The sequence below is a fragment of the Giraffa tippelskirchi genome, chromosome 8 (assembly GCF_054371585.1).
Source record: "Giraffa tippelskirchi isolate mGirTip1 chromosome 8, T2T-mGirTip1v1.2.pri, whole genome shotgun sequence".
NCBI classification, from domain to species: Eukaryota; Metazoa; Chordata; class Mammalia; order Artiodactyla; family Giraffidae; genus Giraffa; species Giraffa tippelskirchi.
In genome coordinates, this window is record NC_137282.1 from 123,023,009 (window position 1) to 123,042,233 (window position 19,225).

The window sequence follows — 19,225 nt, forward strand, 5'->3', positions numbered from 1 at the left end:
CTGACGGGAGAACAGAGAGGAGGTGGGAGACGGAGCTGAAGGATCATCCGCAATGGGAGACGGAGGACAAGCTTCAGTTTCACTCACACCTGACGCGGATGGCACAGGGTCTGGTTCCTTACTGGAACCAGATGCACATTCACATCTTTGAAAGTTCACGACTTGAAGGTTCGCATGTAGGGGACTTACTGAACATCACAACTGGTAGAGGGTAGAGAGGGCCCTCTGAGAGCTCACCCTGGGGCAGGTGGGTAGCTGAGATGTGAAGAAGGCGGGTGGGTAGCTGAGATGTGAAGAAGCTACCTCAGGTAGCTGAGGTGTTTACAGAGCAATCCACTAGGTATTTATAGAACGATGTTGATAGAGCTTAAACACCACAGTGTGAAGTGGAAAAAAAAGAAACAAAATATAAACTACAATATCATTTACATTTATTAAATATATATGCAGCAAAAAAGAATGCACATCTTCAAAACATATATAGGTAAAGAATATATATAAAACACAAGAATGTATACCTATAGCAGGAAAAGAGAAGATAGAAATCCTTAGAAAAGTTAATCAATCAATCGTCCGAACAACAAGTACTCAGGAGAGGGATCTTGCCCAAACTTGTAATAGCAATGAACTAGGGAGTGTGATCGACTCAACCTTTTGTTCTCAAAGTCAAAGATGAATGGACAAACAATTGAACAAATGGCTGTCTTAGAACCTGATTATTTGGGTGTTAGTTCTGTCTTTACTAGCTTGATTTAACCTTTTGGAGTCTCTTCTCACAAACATAAAATATGAATAATACTATCACCTGCCGAAGGTTAAATCAAATTTGTGGTGCCAGACACATGATTAGAACACAGTGAATACTAGAGATGATGATCAATAATCTAAAACAATGCCTCACAGTCTAGCAGGTAGAGAAATAGTGTTTGGGAGAGAAGAAATTAGCAGAAAGCATTACTTAGGGTCCCACCTCTCCTCACCCAGTAATGGAGGAGAAGATGAGGACTTTGTATTTCCAGGCACCAACTGGAAATACAGTTGGCACCTGGAAATACAGGATGTTTTTCTTCACTTCTGCTCCATCTTTATTGCTGCAATACAACAATGGAGCCATCCAAAATGGTGCGTGGAGGATGAGGAGGCCAACTGTTCTGTGGGCAACTCTCCTTGCTTTGCCCTGGGCAGGATGATGAGGGTGATGGAGCAATGGTCTGAGGGCATGGTGGCTCAGACAGAGCTGGCTCCAAGGAGAATGTGAGTTGGGCACAAGGGTACATAGTGTCTACCAAGTCCTCTGCTACCAGGGGCTCAATGACCAGGACCGTGGAGGATTCTTGCTTGGTTATTGCCCCAACTGGGCAGACAAGACAAAAGGAAACACTTCGAGAAGGTGAGGACTGGATGCTGAGGGTGGCAGCTAGGAAAAAAGGGAACATGGCCAATACGGCGGGCACTGGGTATGCTAGAGTGGGGGGCTCCTGGGACTGTCTGCAACAGGGTGGTTTGCTCTCCGGTCTTGGCTGCTCCCAAGATGATGGATACAAACTAACTCTGAAGCAGCCTTTGCAAGAATCACGTGGTGGCAGTCAGAGAAACAGTGATGTAGGTAACAGTTCAGCAACACGACCTAAACTTGACTGTCTGCATGTCCCAGGAAGCACAGAACCCAAACAGGACAGAAAAACAGCGTGTGTTTTGTGTAAATACCAGCTTTCATACCTTCAAGAGTTTCCCAATGAAGCCCTGAAAGCAGGCAGGGACTCCTTTTCCAAAAGTTACCATTTTTTTAGTGTGTAAAAATAATGAAGCATTAGGGAAATACAACCTGATTCAGAGAGTAACATACGCACAAAATAAAACTGGTGTTGAAAACTCATCACACTCATCCTTCCATTTCCCCATGTTTCTTTTTTATTTGCCTGCTAAACAGAGGGGCATGTTAGCATTGCTGTCAGCTTAACAGAAGGCATTCAAGGCTGTAACAGTGGTGGGAGAAACTGCAGGTAAATCTCTTCTAAGCGGGGTGTTAGTGACTACTGCCATGTTAAATGCCTGCAGGGAACTTTTTTAGTCCCACTGCAGTTCATAAAGAAAACACTAAGACTGAAAAAAATAAGCGATAAAAGTTAAATCTAGCAAGTGATTAGCACCAGCGTTCCAAAAACTTCAGCCCAGCCTGAGTGTTCACTTCTGCTCCATCTTCATTGCTGCAAAATAAGAGGAAATAGTAGTCAGGTTACTGGAGACAGAATTTTAAAAAACATGCCCATTCATATTCAGGTATGGCATTTCATATTAAAATGACTTGGAGTAGGAAGTTTCTGTTTGTTGTTTTTCTCTCGGTAGCTGGGTTTTTTTGTTATACAATTAATGGCAAGATAAAGACACCCAGTGGTACCTTCAAATCAGACCCCGTATCATGCATCGAACCTGGACTGGCGATTCGTTTCACATATGATAATTTACATGCTTCAATGCCATTGTCCCATATCATCCCGCCCTCGCCCTCTCCCATAGAGTCCATAATACTGTTCTATTTATCTGTGTCTCTTTTGATGTCTTGCATACAGGGTTATCTTTACCGATTAACTAAATACCATATGTATGTGTTAGTATACTGTATTGGTGTTTTTCTTTCTGGCTTACTTCACTCTGTAAAATAGGCTCCAGTTTCATTCACCTCATTAGAACTGATTTGAATATATTCTTTTTAATGGCTGAGTAATATTCCATTGTGTACACCCATGGTGGATTCATGTCAATGTATGGCAAAACAAACACAATATTGTAAAGTTAAAAAATAGATAAATAAACTAATTTAAATTAAAAAAAAAATAAGACCCCGGTCTCTCCAGAGCTCAGCACAGTAGTTCTGACCTCCTGCAAGGGGTGACAATGGCTTTGAGGGGCTGGTGCCACCTTAAGGAACAGCCCTGCCATATCCCACCCACAACTCTTCATCCTTCAGTGACTTGGCTGCCACCAACTTTAGTGTTAAATGCATCATTCCCTAAAATGTAGCCTCTAAATCGCAGAGAAGGTAAAGTGAACTGGGATTGGATTTTCAAAATGGGACATTACAAAAGCAGGAGACAGCAAATGAACATCTTGTCTTTTTTTCACATATTAATTCCATTGGCTTCCCAAGGCTGCTATGGAGTAGGGGGGTGGTTCCACTGATTTCTTTATCCATCAGTCTCTGTTTGATAAGATTATGTGGTCTGGAGCAGAGAAGGTAAACTTAACTGAGTGGAGATAAGTATTACAGATTATACCAGTCTAGAAAGAAGTATAAAAGGAAATATCAGAGAGGAGGACAAAAGAGAAATTTAGTTCTAAAACTGTACTCTAATAAAGCAATGTGATAAAATGACATTGAAAGGAAATGACCATAACTATATATTTGCCAATGCATGGAGGTCAACGGGGCATCCCAAGAAGGCTAGTGGAAATTGAGGGGGTCAGTTTCTCTTCTGTAGGCAACTCTATGTTTTGTGTTTTGTTGTTTTTGTTTTAATTTTTTTTTTTTTTTTGAGTCTGGTTGATTTACAATGCCATGTTAGTTTCAGGTGTACAGCAAAGTGATTCAGTTATACATTTATATGCATCTATTCTTATTTAGATTATTTTCCCATATAGGCCATTATAGAATACTGAGTATAGTTACCCGTGCTATACGGTAGGCCCTTATTAGTTAGCCATTTTATACATAGTAGTGTGTATCTATCATAGGAAAATGAATATAGTTGTCTGTGCTATCCAGTAGGACCTCGTTGATTATTTTACATATAGCAGTGTTTATATGTCAGTACCAACCTTCCAATTTATCCTTCCCTCTGTCCCGTTTCCTCCTGATAACCATAGGCTTATTTTCCACATCTGTGACTCTGTTTCTGTTTTGCAAATAAGTTCAGTGTTTTTGTTTGTTCTGTTGGTTGGTTTTTTGTCCTGAGCCAGATCAAGGGGTGAAGAAGTCACGGTCTGAGAGAGCTGTGGCTCAGAGCCACTCCGTAGGGGATATGGGATACTTGCAAGGCATGAGGAAAGCAGACAGGAAAACTGCATGTAGCAAAGCCAAGTGGCTGAGCAGGACAGAGAAACAGGATGTGCCTCGAGTCACAGAGGAGAACCTTCATTTGCCAGATTAGGAGGAGGTGGAGAAAAAGTTGCTAAAGCAAGAGGTAAGCTGCACTCCTGCACTGATTTATTCTGGCCACAGAAAATCAATAGTCATGAAATAAATGAGTTGTAGTTTTCAAGATTTGAATTCTCTGAAGTTTTAGAATGAAAGGAGAAAAATGCCTCAATGACATCTCCTCCTTTTTCCTTCTAACAAATAAAAATGAGCACACTTTTTATTTTCCTGAGAGTAGCAACATTTGGTGGGCTTCCTGGGTAGCTCAGATGGTAAAGAATCCACCTACAATGCAGGAGACCCTGGTTCAATTCCTAGGTCTGCAAGGGATAGGCTACCCACTCCAGTATTCTTGCCTGGAGAATCCCCATGGACAGAGGAGCCTGGCGGGCTACAGCCTATGGGGTCACAAAGAGTTGGACATGACTGAGCGGCTAAGCACATCAGCAGCAACATTTGGTAGTTACACTTACGAGATATTTAAAGAAATCATCATCTTTGATTCTTATGAAGAGCTATGTATTTTCTATACTGAGCACTTTACACACATGAATGTAAATCTTCACCATAATCCCTTGATCTAATTTTACAGAGAATGAAATTGAGGCTCTAAAAGATTAAATACCATGCCCAAGACCACAGTATTAGTAATTAAACACTTATTTGTTCAATGTTTCTTATTTGTTTTTGTAGGTCATACAGTCATTAGTTTGTTTCATCCACATTAAACCATATAACATGTTTGACTTGTAACTGGTAAACTCTGCCCCAGAAGAGTTTCAACAGAGGATTTAAGGATATATGGGATTATAACATTCAATTAAATATTGGACAAAAGGCCGTCTCAATTTTCTTTAAAATGTAAGATGTTATAATTATAGAAATAATTAGATCAGATAGCAGAGGACTAGGCATCTCATGCCCTGACACCAGGCTGGCAAACTGAGCACCATTTCTCAGCTCCTCTGAACCCACTGAAAGGTCAAAACAGTGTTTACCACCACCATTCAGCAGCTGATTTGAAATGGCATGATGTTATGACAGGTTGAGTCAAGATTTTATACCTTTTGTGACTTTTCTACTTTCTTTGCCAATCTCAATATAGGTAAGGAGCTGAATTACTCAGGAAAAAGAAATGTCTACATTTAAGAAATATGGAAATCATTAATAAAATAAATTATTATTTTCAGTCTAGTTCCCAGCACTGAAGTATTATATGCTGTCACCAGCTGAACAACAAAGTTATTTTGGATAAGAAAGTATATACAAGAAAGACCATAAGATATTTAGAAAATTGCAATTTTGAAAGGAGTCACATCCCAAAATTGGTTTTGTTTAAAGTTAACTTTAGGTAATAAGTGATGCAGTGTTGTGAAACTTTAAGCCAGTGTGACAGAAAGCACTTTCTTAAAGAATGTGCTGTGTAAATTGATTTTTCCTTCTCTTTCAATATATAACCAACTCTGAACAATCTTATCTGTCAAATGAAAGAGAATAATCTACACATGTCTTCTTGTAAAGATGAAGCCAGACTTCAGGTATACAAAGCAAATTGTCACTTCCAGAAAATGTATCTAATAATTTATTAACAGTGACATATTATTTTTTTCTGAAAAATTTCAAATATATTTTGGATATTTGCATAACTACTAAAGTTGGTGTAAAAATACAAGATCTAGCATCAGAATTTATTATCCATAAGACAGAAGTGACAAAATATTCAGCAGCTAAGGTCCTATGTAGATAGGATGGTAGGTGGAGAATGCAGGTCTAATGGATTCTAGGAAAGACAATGTTGAATTTGGAGTCAAAAAAATTTAATATCTGGCAACCTGAGCCCTGAATAGTTATTAACCTTGATTCTTTTATTTTGTTTTGTTTATCTTGAAAAGCTAGTGCCCACAAGAAGGTCAGTCCTTTTACTTTCTGACTTCTGCTCAGCCTTTTACCATGATTCATTATAATATAAAACCCAACATGAATCTATTGAAATGACTTTGAAGGAAAAACCCCCAAATTGTCAAACCCGCACCTCTCCTATAATATTTACAACTGAGTCCCAAGAAAAGAAAAGTCAGTGAGACTTGTTTCTCTTTAGTGGCTACTTTAGAATCAGATTCTCAGATTCTGGTACTACTTCTCATATCAGCCAGGCGTAAGGACAAATAAAAATGTTTAAGAGGCTTAATTACCCTTGCTGAAAGTAAAGGAAGAAATTTCCCTCCCTTGTTCTTAGAGTATTTGTTTCAGAAAACTTGTCTCCCCTCTTGGAAATGGAGATAAATCCTTGTGAAACCTAGAAGGGCATCTTATCAGTTTTAAGACTCAGAAAAGTCTCAAGGACTTGAAAACCATCTCCTTTAAAGGTAAACATACAAAGGAGATAGAAGAAGCCTTATCTCTAAGTTTCTCCTAGGTTCTCAGGAAGGATGGGAGTCTAACTTTAGCTGACACCTGGCTCAAAGTTGTAAAAATAGCTCCTGTCATAAAGATAGAAGTTTCTTTTTCCTTTGTATAAAGTCAATGAACTAACACAGGTGGTCCTCCCAATTACCAGGTGATTTAGAATGACATAAGTGCAATAAACACTATTTGTCAAGTCCTCTTATTTGAGGGTAAATCGAATTATTGTTTATCTTGAGAATATATATATAATGGGTTAACCCTACTTGGCTATATGAAAGGTGAGATGTCTTCTGTCTTTGTGATCTTTTGGTGCTTGTGACAGACATCACATTCTGGATGAATGCTTAGTCAATAATAAAAGTGCTTTTTCTTCTCTACTACCTTTGTGAGGAGGACTCTTGGGTTGGTAAAAAATATTTATTTTAATTTTATTTCCTCAACACAGGCTGTAGGCTTTCAACACAGAAAGGTCATGTTGATAGAGTTCACTGCTGCAGATCTGGTGGTCAGAATATCTTTCTTTCTATTTTTCCTTGCCAACCTGGATGCCTGGGCAAGGTAGGGATCCACTCAGGTATTTATATTAGGTGTCTTCATAAGATAGATTTACCCTGGACCTCCAACCAGTTGTCAATCAAAGCATATGAATCTTCTTTTTATCAGTGGTTACAAATATACAGATACCAAGTATTTCTATAAGGTTACAACCTTGAACACTGCAATCCAAGATTTATCAAAGCTTGATTTTGATAAATGATATTTATGGGAAATTGCTTGCAGGGAACAGAGTGGGCCCATTCCTCTTGATAATTCCATTTTTACCCTTGAATCAAACAAAAAAATGAGAGTGGCTTTCATGGACAAATAACTTATTTTTCTCTTTTCTGTGTTCTCCTCTGGAGAATAAAGATAAAGGAATGAGACACTTGTCCCATAAAATTAGAACTTGAGACATCAATGGAGGTTCTGGAATTAAAAATAAAATGAACACAAAATCTTCTATACATCACAGGAGCAAATCGATCCTAGACGGTCACCTTGCCAGCAGAATTGTTATCTTGCCAACTCAAGTATTTATCAAAAATCTGCAAAGAGAAGGAATAAGAAAACAGGAGAAGACTTTGCCTAGTGTATGTTTTATGAGCAAGTAGTGACTGATTAGCTCTCCAGTTGTGAGAGCTAACTGTGTCTGAAAGCAAATGGATCTGAAAGGTTAGAACCAAATGCATATTTAATCATGTTCTTGGAAATCAATTGACCCTCAAGTTAAAATTGAAATAGCCCTAGGACTGCTTGTAGCAGGTGATGGGAGGATTGGCAGGTCGGTTATATCTCACTCCCAGCCTGACTTTCACATTTAAACTTGTAGAGAGAAAAGTGAGCTATCTAGACTGGTTGTGGATCCGAGTTGTTGAATTCACCAGACATGAGGAATATAATCAGAAATGATGATGATGACTGCTAATGGAAATTAATTTTTTCTAAGTAACTATAACCAGAAAGCATTTATCTCAGGCAGAGAGTCTGCTCTAAATTAGATGGTGTTATATGTTCACCTACTTGGAGATTACTGCATTGGTGTCAACAGTTGGTGGGAATGTAAACTGGTAAAGCCACTACGGAAAATAGTGTAAAGGTTCCTCAAAAAAAACAAAAAGAGTTGTCATAGGATCTAGCAATCCCACTCACTCCTGGGCGTATATCCAGACAAAACTCATTCAAAAAGATACATGAGCACCTCTGTTCATAGTTGCACTATTTACAATAGACAAGACATGGAAACAACCTAAATGTCCATCAACAGATGAGCCGATAAAAAAGATGTGACGTGTATATACACATCTATATGTATATACACAACTATATACATATATACACATATACGTATATACATACATATACATATATACACATATACATACATACATACACATATACACATACATACATACACATATATAAATGTGGAATACTACTAAGCCATATAAAAGAATTAAATAATGTCATTTACGGCAACATGGGTGGACCTAGAGACTATCACATTAAGAGAAATAAGTCAGAAAGAGAAAGACATATACCATGTGATATCTCTTATATGTGGAATCTAAAATACAACACAAATGAACATATCTACAAAACAGAAATGAATATAGAGAACAGACTTGTGGTTGCGGGGAAAGTGGCAGAAAAAGGGAGAAAGATTGGGAGTTTGGGATTAGCAGATGCAAACTACTATATATAGGGTGGATAAACAACAAAGTCCTACTGTATGGCACAGGGAACTACATTCAATACCCTTTGATAAATCATAATGGAAAAGAATATGAAAAAGAATGTATATATGTATAACTGAATCACTTTGCTGTAGAGCTTAAGTTAATACAACACTGTGAATCAAGTATACTTCAATAAAATTACTTAAAAAAAATAAATGCAAGCACACTCAGAAGAAAAAATCTAAGAAAGTGACCTTCTTTGAAAACTGATCAGCCAGCTGATCACAATGTTTAAATCCATTATTTAGGGATCTCACCTTCTTCTTCCTCAGACACAACTTAGCAACTGAACACCAGCAAAGGCCCCTGGACTTAGTTCACATCAGATGTTATGACCAACCCCAGTCTAAGTATTTTCCAAACCTTGTGTAGAATGTCAAAGGAAACAGAAAATATTAGGTTTTATTAACTCAGTAGCAGTGAATTTCAATGTAGAACAGATCTCTCAAAAGTAATCTACCATAGGTTACAGTGTAGGCTAAACTTTTACAACAGTAGACAGGAAGAATTTGTGACCCAAATCTTTATTAATTCAAAGTATTCCCTAAAGCAACATTTTTTTATGATTCTTTTGCTTTTACTTGCAAATTTTTGTTTCCAAGATTGACTTGATTGGCTTTTCTAGACGACAATGAAGGAGCTAGAATTTGAGGCTCTCAACTCTGGTTGTACATGTAAATCCCCGGCAGAGATTTTAAACCTGCCTTCGCCCACCTCTAGAGAGTCTTGATTCCATTTTCCTAGAGTGGAAGTGCACTCTTTGGGCTTTAAAAAGTCCTAGGAGGGGACTGCCCTGGTGGTCCAGTAGTTGAGACTCTACTCCCAGGGCAGGGGCCACAGGGTAGACCCCTGGTTGGAGAATTAAGAGTCCACAAGCCACTGGGCACAGCTGAAAAAGAGTCCCAGGAGGTTTTAATGCTGAGCCAGAGCTAAGAACCACTGTCCCAGATGAGCAGCTGACCTGTTTTGAGTTAGCTGTTTTTAAATGGACTTTATAAAGCATAGGACTTATAAAAATAATTATAAAATTAAATCCCACATTGCAGGCAGACTTGTTACCAGCTGAGCCACAAGGGAAGCCCTTTCAAATGGACTTTATAAAGTATGCTGCTGCTAAGTCGCTTCAGTCGTGTCCAACTCTGTGCGACCCCATAGATGGCAGCCCACCAGGCTCCGCCATTCCTGGGATTCTCCAGGCAAGAACACTGCAGTGGGTTGCCATTTCCTTCTCCAATGCATGACAGTGAAAAGTGAAAGTGAAGTCGCTCAGTCGTGTCCGACTCAGTGACCCCATGGACTGCAGCCTACCAGGGTCCTCCGTCCAGAGGATTTTCCAGGCAAGAGTACTGGAGTGGGGTGCCATCGCCTTAGGGCTTATAAAAACAATGATAAAATTAAGTCAAGTAAATCTGAGGTTGTTTTTAACTGAATTCCTGAACTAATTTGAAAAACTAGTGCCTACAAATAGCAGGATCAAGCAAAAGAAACAGCAATCTGGCAGTCCAAAAGGCAGGCTGCTGTCTTTAGGAAATGAGAGAAAACCAAGAGGGAAATTCTGAGATTTGATCAAAGTCCTTCCATGAGTGTTTGCACTGGGTTGGTAACTAGCACACTTTACTCTCTGGATCATATGATCATAAGACCAGAATTGCTTTATAAAAACAGGTAGTTTTCTTGTTTGGTGCTTTGAGGGTAAACAAATACCAAAAAGAAGATTTGGGGAAAGTACACAGGTGAATATCACTGTCGATCACACCTAAGGAATCGTCAGGTTATTAAATCACTCCCATGTATGACAGTGTGACTAAGTAAAATCCTGCACACGGACGCCTAAAATGGCAGTTTAATGATCAAAACATTTCTTTTATTTTTTTAGTTTGATATATATTTATTTTTATTGAAATGTAGGTTGATTTACAATTTTATTTAGTTTCTGGTGTACAGTATTCTTGCATGGAAAATCCCATGGATGGAGGAGCTGGTAGGCTACAGTCCATGAGGTCGCAAAGAGTCGGACAGGACTGAGTGACTTCACTTCTAGTGTACAGCAAAGTGATTCAGTTATACATATAATATTAATATATTATATATAATATATACAACCCCTAATGGAAAATAACCTGAAAAAGAATGTATATTATATATACATAAACATATATATATATATATATATTCTTTTTCAGATTCTTTTCCATTATAGGTTATTACAAGATACTGAATATAGTTCCCTGTGCTATACAGTAGGACCTTGTTTATCTACTTTATACACAGTAGTGTGTATCTGTTAATGCACACCTCCCAATTTACCCTCCTCTCTTTTTTCCCTTATTAACTTGGTGATTTTCTATATCGATGAGTATGTCTCTGTTTTGTAAAGAAGTTCATTTGTATCATATTGCAGATTCCATGTATGTGATATCATATGATATACAGATTATCAATAAATGGATATCCCAGTTTCCTCCTCTGTAAAATGGGAAAAGTAATACTCAACTTACAATGTTTTTTGAAGATTAAGTAAAACAATGCATCTAAAGTGCATAGCATGTTAACAGAGTAAACTCTCAATAAACTGGTAATTATAATCATTCTTAGTGCTGGCATGTGTACACAGAAATCAACAGACTCCTGATAAGAAGAACTGATAAAGTTGTTCAGCAATATAACTTGGCTACATGTATCAAAATTTTCCCATATGTGCATACTCATTACACCAATAATCCTGGTTCTGAAACAAATCAGAGATATAGTCAAGGATACAAATCCATGCCTATTCATACCATGCCTTTATATTTTAATAACTAAAGTTATAGCAGAGGGACACATCAATACTGTATGTTAGAAATCTCAAAATTTGCCTAAATTGGGATGTCAGTATATGAAATATGCCCCAAATTGTGGAAAATATACTTTGGGGAAAAATTAAGATTTCATTTATAATTTTATTTGGAATTTTATTATTTTTATCTCTCTTTTGTATATTGTATTATATATATATTTTTAAACTTGGAGGCTACAAAATTGAGCATGACTAATTCGTAAGGGTATCTAGAATGAATGAATGAATTCACTTTTTACCTTCATAAAGACAAGTCCTTTAAAAAGTACTTTTTTCCCTCACCTTTACCACTTTGCCTAAAGGGATGTAGAAGAAAACATTGCTCAATTATTCTTGCTGGACAGAAAATTCAATTTTTTTTTATACAATTTTTTCTTGCCCCTTTGGTATAGCATTTTTTAAAAATAAGAAAGGCCTTTTCATTTATTTTTCTCTGTCAGCTCAAAATGTGAAGGTGGCTCAACATTAGAGCTATATTTGAGATGGCACACTTTTGTCTGTATGCTGCCCGCCATGTGCAAAACTCACTTGGGGATTGGAAAACTGAGCTACCAGAAGATCCTGGGATTTCTGACTCAGAAGACACTTATAAATATTATGGGACATTCACTGACCTTCTAGAAAAAGAAAACAACAATGGCTTCACATAATGAATCCAGAGAGAAAAATCACAAAAACAGATGAGATAGAAGTAGTTTGTGATCAAAGCACTACATGCATGGGCACTTCTAGACCACCTTCCACATTGAGAAGCAAGACTTTACTCCTTAACTATCAGATGCTTCTGAACAACACAGAGTAGGTCAGTTCATTCTTTCTTTAAAATAAAACAGATTTTATTAATTTTTAATAGAAGATTGGCTTATAATCCAGTATTACATGGAGATGGATAAGCGGATGTTCAATTATATTCTACATTTACCTCTTTGGAATCAAGGGTTTCATGTTCCGGAATAGCCATCATTGGATGACTCAGCTTCACAGAAAAGACGCCCAGGATGTGATCAGAGATAGAGGTAAGGAGAGATAAAAGTTTAAATTTAAGTTGGCAGTTAAATGATGATGCAAGTATATTATTGCTGATCATAGTAGATTCTACCAAGTGTAAACATTAAGATTTGATTGTTACTAAAAACAAAGGAAGATATTCTTAACATAGAAAAAATTTTTAGCAGATGGTGAATCCTTAGAGCCTAAAACCGTACCCTATTTCTGTGTCCTACATACACTCTAACAGTGCTTGGCACACAGCATAGACAGTTATTAAATGTTTATTGAATGAATGAATGGTTAACACACACTGGCAGTTATCAGAGAGAGGAAATGAAGTTAAATCTATTTTCTCACAACAACCCTCAAATTGAAAAGCTCCGAAGCAAAAGAGACAAATCATGCTCAGACCGGCAATGCAGATGCCTCTGCAGATAGTTAATGCCTATATGAAATGTAAAGCATTGTGCATTATTGTAAACATAAAGAATCTCAAAACACAGGGGCTTCATAAGCATTGCAGTCTTACCAGATGCTACTATGGTAATGCAGTTTTCAACATAGTGACACCTTAACAGAGGGAGGTTCTTTGGTTTTTTAATAGGAATTTTTTATTATTGCATGGGTTTTCTGAGCACTATACATACCCTTAAACCTATTAGGAAAGAAGAAAGTCATAGATATGCAAGCAAACAAGACAGGCAGACAGAATGAGGGACACAGACAAGGGGAAGGCAATCATTTGTAATAAATCTATTTACCCCCTTTATTTTTTAACCATCTCTCCTCACTCCAGCTTTAAAGTAACCACAATACTTGATTTCCCAGAAATGTCCCAGTTTCTACTATGATCCTGGGCAAATCCAGGCTATGGAAATAATTGGCTGCCCTTTACTCTCATCTTATCCTGATTTGATCAGTGAATCATCAGATCGGTAACCAGCTCCTGATGCTCCAAGGCAATGCGGAGGGTCCCGGAGTGCAGCCTTGGCCCCAGGAGGACATCACTAGTGGCTGCTAGGGAGGCCAAGGATGTCTCAACTCCTTAAAGTTTCCTGAAGTTTCCGTCTGTTCCAGCTTATTTTCAAGAATGGTGCCTGCTTTTATTTAAAGCTATAGCTTTATTAAATCCCACTCTGTCCCAACTGTGAAATACCCTGGGTGTCATAACATCAGGGCTCCTAGAATCCTGAGACCACTAGTTTAAATGGAAGCGTGATCTGGGCCCAAGCCAACTAGAGATCCAAACAGCTTTCCAAAACTCATCTGAAAGCACCTGCTTTCGCCTGTTGATCAGGGTCGCCTGAGATCCTAAACCTGGCTTAGGATCAGATGCTATGTACCCCTTCAAAACTCAAACCTAAGTCCTGGAGACAGCAAAATCTTAAGCATACCTAGGCTAAGTGGTATGGTAATTATATGAATCATCAGAGTCTGTACAAATGTCAATCTCCATTCTCCTAAAATACAATAGGATAAAGATCCTGAAATTTGAAAATGTCCCAATAAAATATTCCACTGACCTTGGAAAAGCAATTGAGTAATTATTTGATATCTATTTTACATTTTATTTTTTCAATATAGGTATTCATTCATTTAAATCCTAAAATATATTTTAATCTGGAATTTCATAAACTATGTATGAGCTATCTTAACCAACAAAAAATAACAGCAAACGACTGATTCTAATTAACTGGTAATACCCAAATCACTTATATTTGGCTTTGGAATGCTTTCTCCTATTTATGATCTTGGGACCCAGTAGGTTGGCTTTTTTATTATCCTCGAGGTGACTATAAAAATATAAATTGTGATACTGTTAATGGAGTAAGTCATAATAATTTATAGTTTCCTCGCATGACAAATTCATTATATGCATGTGTTGATATAGGCTTCCCTAGTGGCTCAAGTGGTAAAGAATCTGCCTGCAATGCAGGAGACACAGGTTCGATCCCTGGGTCAGGAAGATCCCCTGGAGAAGGAAATGGATACCCACTCCAATATTCTTGCCTGGAGAATCCCATGGACAGAGGAGCCTGGCAGGGTACAGTCCGTGGGATTGCAAAGAGTTGGACACGACTGAGCGACATCACTCACTCACTCGTTTGCTTATATAGTGTTAAGAGCAATCTAGTGAGGTGAGCACTAATTTTACCCTGTTTCACAAATGCAACAAAAGCACCAAGAGGTGGGATAATGACTTCTTCAAGGTCTGGAGCTAGTAAGTGACAGAGTCATGACTTGAGTCTGGGTGACAGTCTCTGGAGACTGTGTTTTCAAAGCAGCGGAAAGGGGTAACATGCCGCGGGGAAGACCTCAGGAGTGGGGGGTGGGGGCAGGCGGACAGAGGCAGTGGGGTGTGGGCCATGTTGCAAAAGGGAAGGCCAGGTGCTAAGGGCAAGAGTGTGCAGTTCAGAGATCAGAAGCAGTTCAGAGGGTCTGGGGCAATGGGTGTCTCCACGCCGGAGACGCAAGTCAATGAAGCTTGGATGTCAGCCGAGGATTCTGTGCTTCATTTTCTAAAAAGTGAGAAGTCCTTGAATCTCCAAGCGAGAAAGGGGCACATGCGATCAGACTGTCACGTCAAAAGACATCGCGCTGGCTAAAGAGCAGAATACAGACGGGGAAGATGGGGCTGGAAGACCCGAGGGTAATCAGAGAGAAAGAGAAGAAAGAAGAAGGTTTAAACGAAAGCAGTAGCTTAGAGAATAGAATGAAGTCAAGTCTCCCTGGGTGACCCGAGATCCCCCCACTCTCTAGGATGAGTGAAGGAGTCTCAGGTTTACATGTTGAAATTTTGTCGTTTAGGGAAGAAAAATCACAAAATGTTCCAGGGAAATACAGTAAGCCTCCTACATATGAACCTCCGAGTTGCGAACTTTCAAAGCTGGGACCAACCGTGCATGCGCTTGCATGTCCAGTCATGTCAGGTATGAGTGAGACTGAAGTGTGCCTCCCTCTCCTGCTGCTGATCCTGCAGCTCCATCATCTCCCACCTTCTCTACCCCCACCAGTCAGTAACTCTTCTAGCCTGTTCACCCTGTATCCCACCTATTGTACCATAGACTACTGTACTTTTCAAGGTATTGTATTGTAAGATTTAAAATGTTTTATTTTGTGTGTTTGTTTTTCCTATTATTCGGGTGAAAAGTATTATAAACCTATTGCAGTACAGTACTATATATAGCCAATTGTGTTAGCTGGGTACCTAGTCTAACTGTGTTGAACTTCTGAACAAATTGGACTTATGACATGCTCTCCAAACAGAACTCTTTTGCATGTAGGGGACTCATTGTCATGCTGAGGTTGGTATGTATGCTGAATACAGAGGTTTTGTAAAGCATGAGAGCTGGAAATGTCACGTGAGGACAAACATGGCAGGGACATCCTCTCACAGAATGAGAACGAGGACCCTAAAACATTGAAATATATCCCATATATTAATAGATGAATGACGTGTTATCCAGAGAGTTAGTGGTTATAGGAGGACAGCGAGAGTCCTCCTAGCCTGTTTACTTGGCGGTGAGTGTGCTGGAGAACAAATTACTATTTTGTCTCAAAAAAAAAAATACCCTGAAAGGTTATTAGTTTTATCATCAGACCTTTATTCAACATAGACAGATCAATGAAATGGAAAGCTCGGGTGAAATGAGACAAAACATCCTTTCATCCCAGATGGAAACTCCAGTCCCAGATATTGTCTAACATTCATCAGACCTTTGCTCACCCACCACTGAGGGCTAATCAACAAGCGGTATTTGAACGAAACCTTCGGTTGAGTTTTATTACACTCTTGATCACAGCTGCCACCACACAAATATAAAGCCTTGTGGAGTGTTTGTCACCATTGTGGGGCTTTCTCATAAATGTCACTGCATCTCCAGGGCTAACTTCTGTGACAAAGACAGATAAAAATCCCCTCCAAGCAACTGGAGAGACTCCTACAGTGAGAAGGAAAAAGAAACTATGCCAAATGTGGTGGAATCGCTTAATGAAGTCTTAATCTACCTGAGGAATGGCATCCGGAGCACTAGCTTTTAGGAAACAGCTCTCGCTCCTGCTCAAAGATGAGGCAGATTTTCTCACCCGCCAGAAATGACAAATCTGAGGAAGTGCGGCAAGAAATGTTCCCATCTTTAAACTGCCGGGGGGTGCTACACCTGCTCTTCAGAATTCACTCCTCGGGATTGCTTTTTAGCTGAACCACATCCTCTTGTAAACTTCCTTCACTCTATTCATCTTCAGGAAGCTATCCCCCCTACTTCTGTCTCCTACCGAGATTTGTGAACCACTCAAGCTAAGGTGTAAACTCTCAAAAATAGACATGACAATTACCAAAGGGGCACCTACATGGAGCGCTTTGCTTTCTGAGTACAGTGTTGTCATGGGGAGACTGTGACCACTGGACGCCGTGTCCATTTGATGCTATTCACGTTTAGGTTGACTAGAGCTGGTACAGAGACCACGCAGCAGACGAGACACAGAATGTATACTGAATAAATAAATTAGTAATGAAAGAGGGAAGGAATGAAACAGAGGAAGGAGTGTTTTCTGATTGGCAAAACTATAGAAATTCTGCATTGGTGAAGAACTGGAGTTGTTTACTACATTCCCCAAAGTCTTCTCATGTTAAAACCAGCACTATGGCACGTGTGTGTTCTGCTTAAATCCCTCATGATTCTTCAGCTTAAGTCAGACAGAGGAAGACAAATATCCTATGGTATCCCTTATATGTGGAATCTAAAAAAGTGATATAAATGAACTTATATACAAAATATAAATAGACTCTCAGAAATAGAAAATAAACATGTGCTACCCAAAAGGGAAAGGTGAGTGGGAGGGATAAATTGAGAGTTTAGGGTAAACAGACACACACTACTGTACATGAAACAGATAAACAACAAAGACCTACTGCATAGCACAGGGAATCATATTCAATATCTTGCTTATAATTAAATAATTAATAATAGCCTATAATTTAAAAGAACATATAAATATATATGCGTGTGTGTGCTCAGTCACGTCAGTCGTGTTTGACTCTTTGTCGCCCTATGGACTGTAGCCCGCCAGCCTCCTCTGTCCTTGGGATTCCCCCACAAGAATACTGGAGTGGGTTGCCATGCCCTCCTCTGGGAGATCTTCCTGACCCAGGGATCAAACACACGTCTCCTGTGTCTCCTGCATTACAGACAGATCCTTAACCCACTGAGATACCTGAGGAAGCCCATATACATATATGTATAACTAAATCACATTGCTGTACACCTGAAACTAACATAACATTGTAAATTAACTATCCTTCAATTTTTAGAAAGAGAAAAAATAATTTAAAATAAAGAACTGAATTTAGCATCAGTCTTTGAGTCCAAAGATTCTACTTGCAGGTCTGTGTCTTTTTCTCTTGAATCGCTCAAGGGGCCTACAACACTAGGTCTTCAGTCATCCTGATCTGCACAGCACTGCCCTTGTTAGATGAAGCTCATCTCCAACAACACAGTGCCCCCACACCCACTGAGGGAGGTAAAGGATCAGAGATCACCTAGGATCGTGCTTATACCTGAAAGTCACTTAGGGGATCTGCCTGGCCAAACAAAACATTTGAGATTTTATTCCCTGATTCACAGCATATCCCAGCACTGAGGAAGCACTGGGTAAGTCCTGTAAATTTCAGATTCTGACGCAGCAGGTCTGAGGAGGGGTCTGCCTGTCTAACGGGTCTAGGTGAGGCCAACAATGTCAGAGGTTGAGGAGCCAGACCACAGAAAAGATATGTGTATGAGCTGATGGAATCGATGTGTTTTTCAAATATTTATCTTTTGACAACTGAAGTTAGCTATATTCAAAGTTCTTAATCAATTAAGTTACACAGACATTGTGTAATTAAATACTTTTCTACTAAGGGTGTTATTGAGTAAGTGGTCACGGGCCAGACACTTTGCTGGATGTTAGTGAATGTACAGACATTGTCCCTCCTCTTGGAGACTGCAGTGCAATGGGAGAAGCAAATATTAACTATCTAATCAGGATTATGTAGAAAGAAACACAAAATAATGTGTTTGAAGGACAAGTTCAGCTTGTTATGAGGGTTCATCACAGATAAATTGACTCTGGTCTAGAAAGAAGGAATCTTTTCCCGAGAGGCTGAAATCTACTGTACATTCTACAGGATAATCCTCTTAATAGTACTCTCGCCTGGAAAATTCCAAGGACGGAGGAGCCTGGTAGGCTGCAGTCCATGGGGTCGCTAAGAGTTGGACACGACTGAGCAACTTCACTTTCACTTTTCACTTTCATGCATTGGAGAAGGAAATGGCAACCCACTCCAGTGTTCTCGCCTGGAGAATCCCAGGGATGGTGGAGCCTGGTGGGCTGCCATCTATGGGGTCGCACAGAGTTGGACATGACTGAAGCAACTTAGCAGCAGCAGCAGCCTCCTAATAGAGATAAGAGGGGCAGAGTTCATATGGGGTGAGTAGCTAAAAAGAAATTACTCACCACTGGGCTGATGGGGAAAAAAAAGGAGAATTATCAGAATGGATGGACCAAACAAGTGAGGAAATCAGGAACCCAGGCTAGAGA

General features: G+C 39.1%; 1 protein-coding gene across 50 annotated transcripts in view; it reads right to left on the reverse strand.

Moving 5' to 3' along the window:
• Positions 1 to 1,888: 1,888 nt before the first annotated feature.
• MLIP (muscular LMNA interacting protein) overlaps positions 1,889 to 19,225 on the reverse strand; it is a 277,308-nt gene continuing 259,971 nt past the window's right edge. For 28 of the 50 annotated variants that reach the window (XM_081519829.1, XM_081519842.1, XM_081519819.1 and 25 more), the window contains 2 exons: positions 12,579 to 12,632; positions 1,889 to 2,207 (listed from right to left, as the gene is read on the reverse strand). In XM_081519829.1, the coding sequence (XP_081375955.1) occupies positions 2,202 to 2,207; positions 12,579 to 12,632 (60 nt within the window). In that variant the 3' untranslated portion in view covers positions 1,889 to 2,201. Of the gene's footprint in view, positions 2,208 to 9,074; positions 9,181 to 12,578; positions 12,633 to 19,225 lie in introns of all 50 variants that reach the window. The other 22 variants (XM_081519837.1, XM_081519824.1, XM_081519844.1 and 19 more) reach the window with 2 other exon arrangements.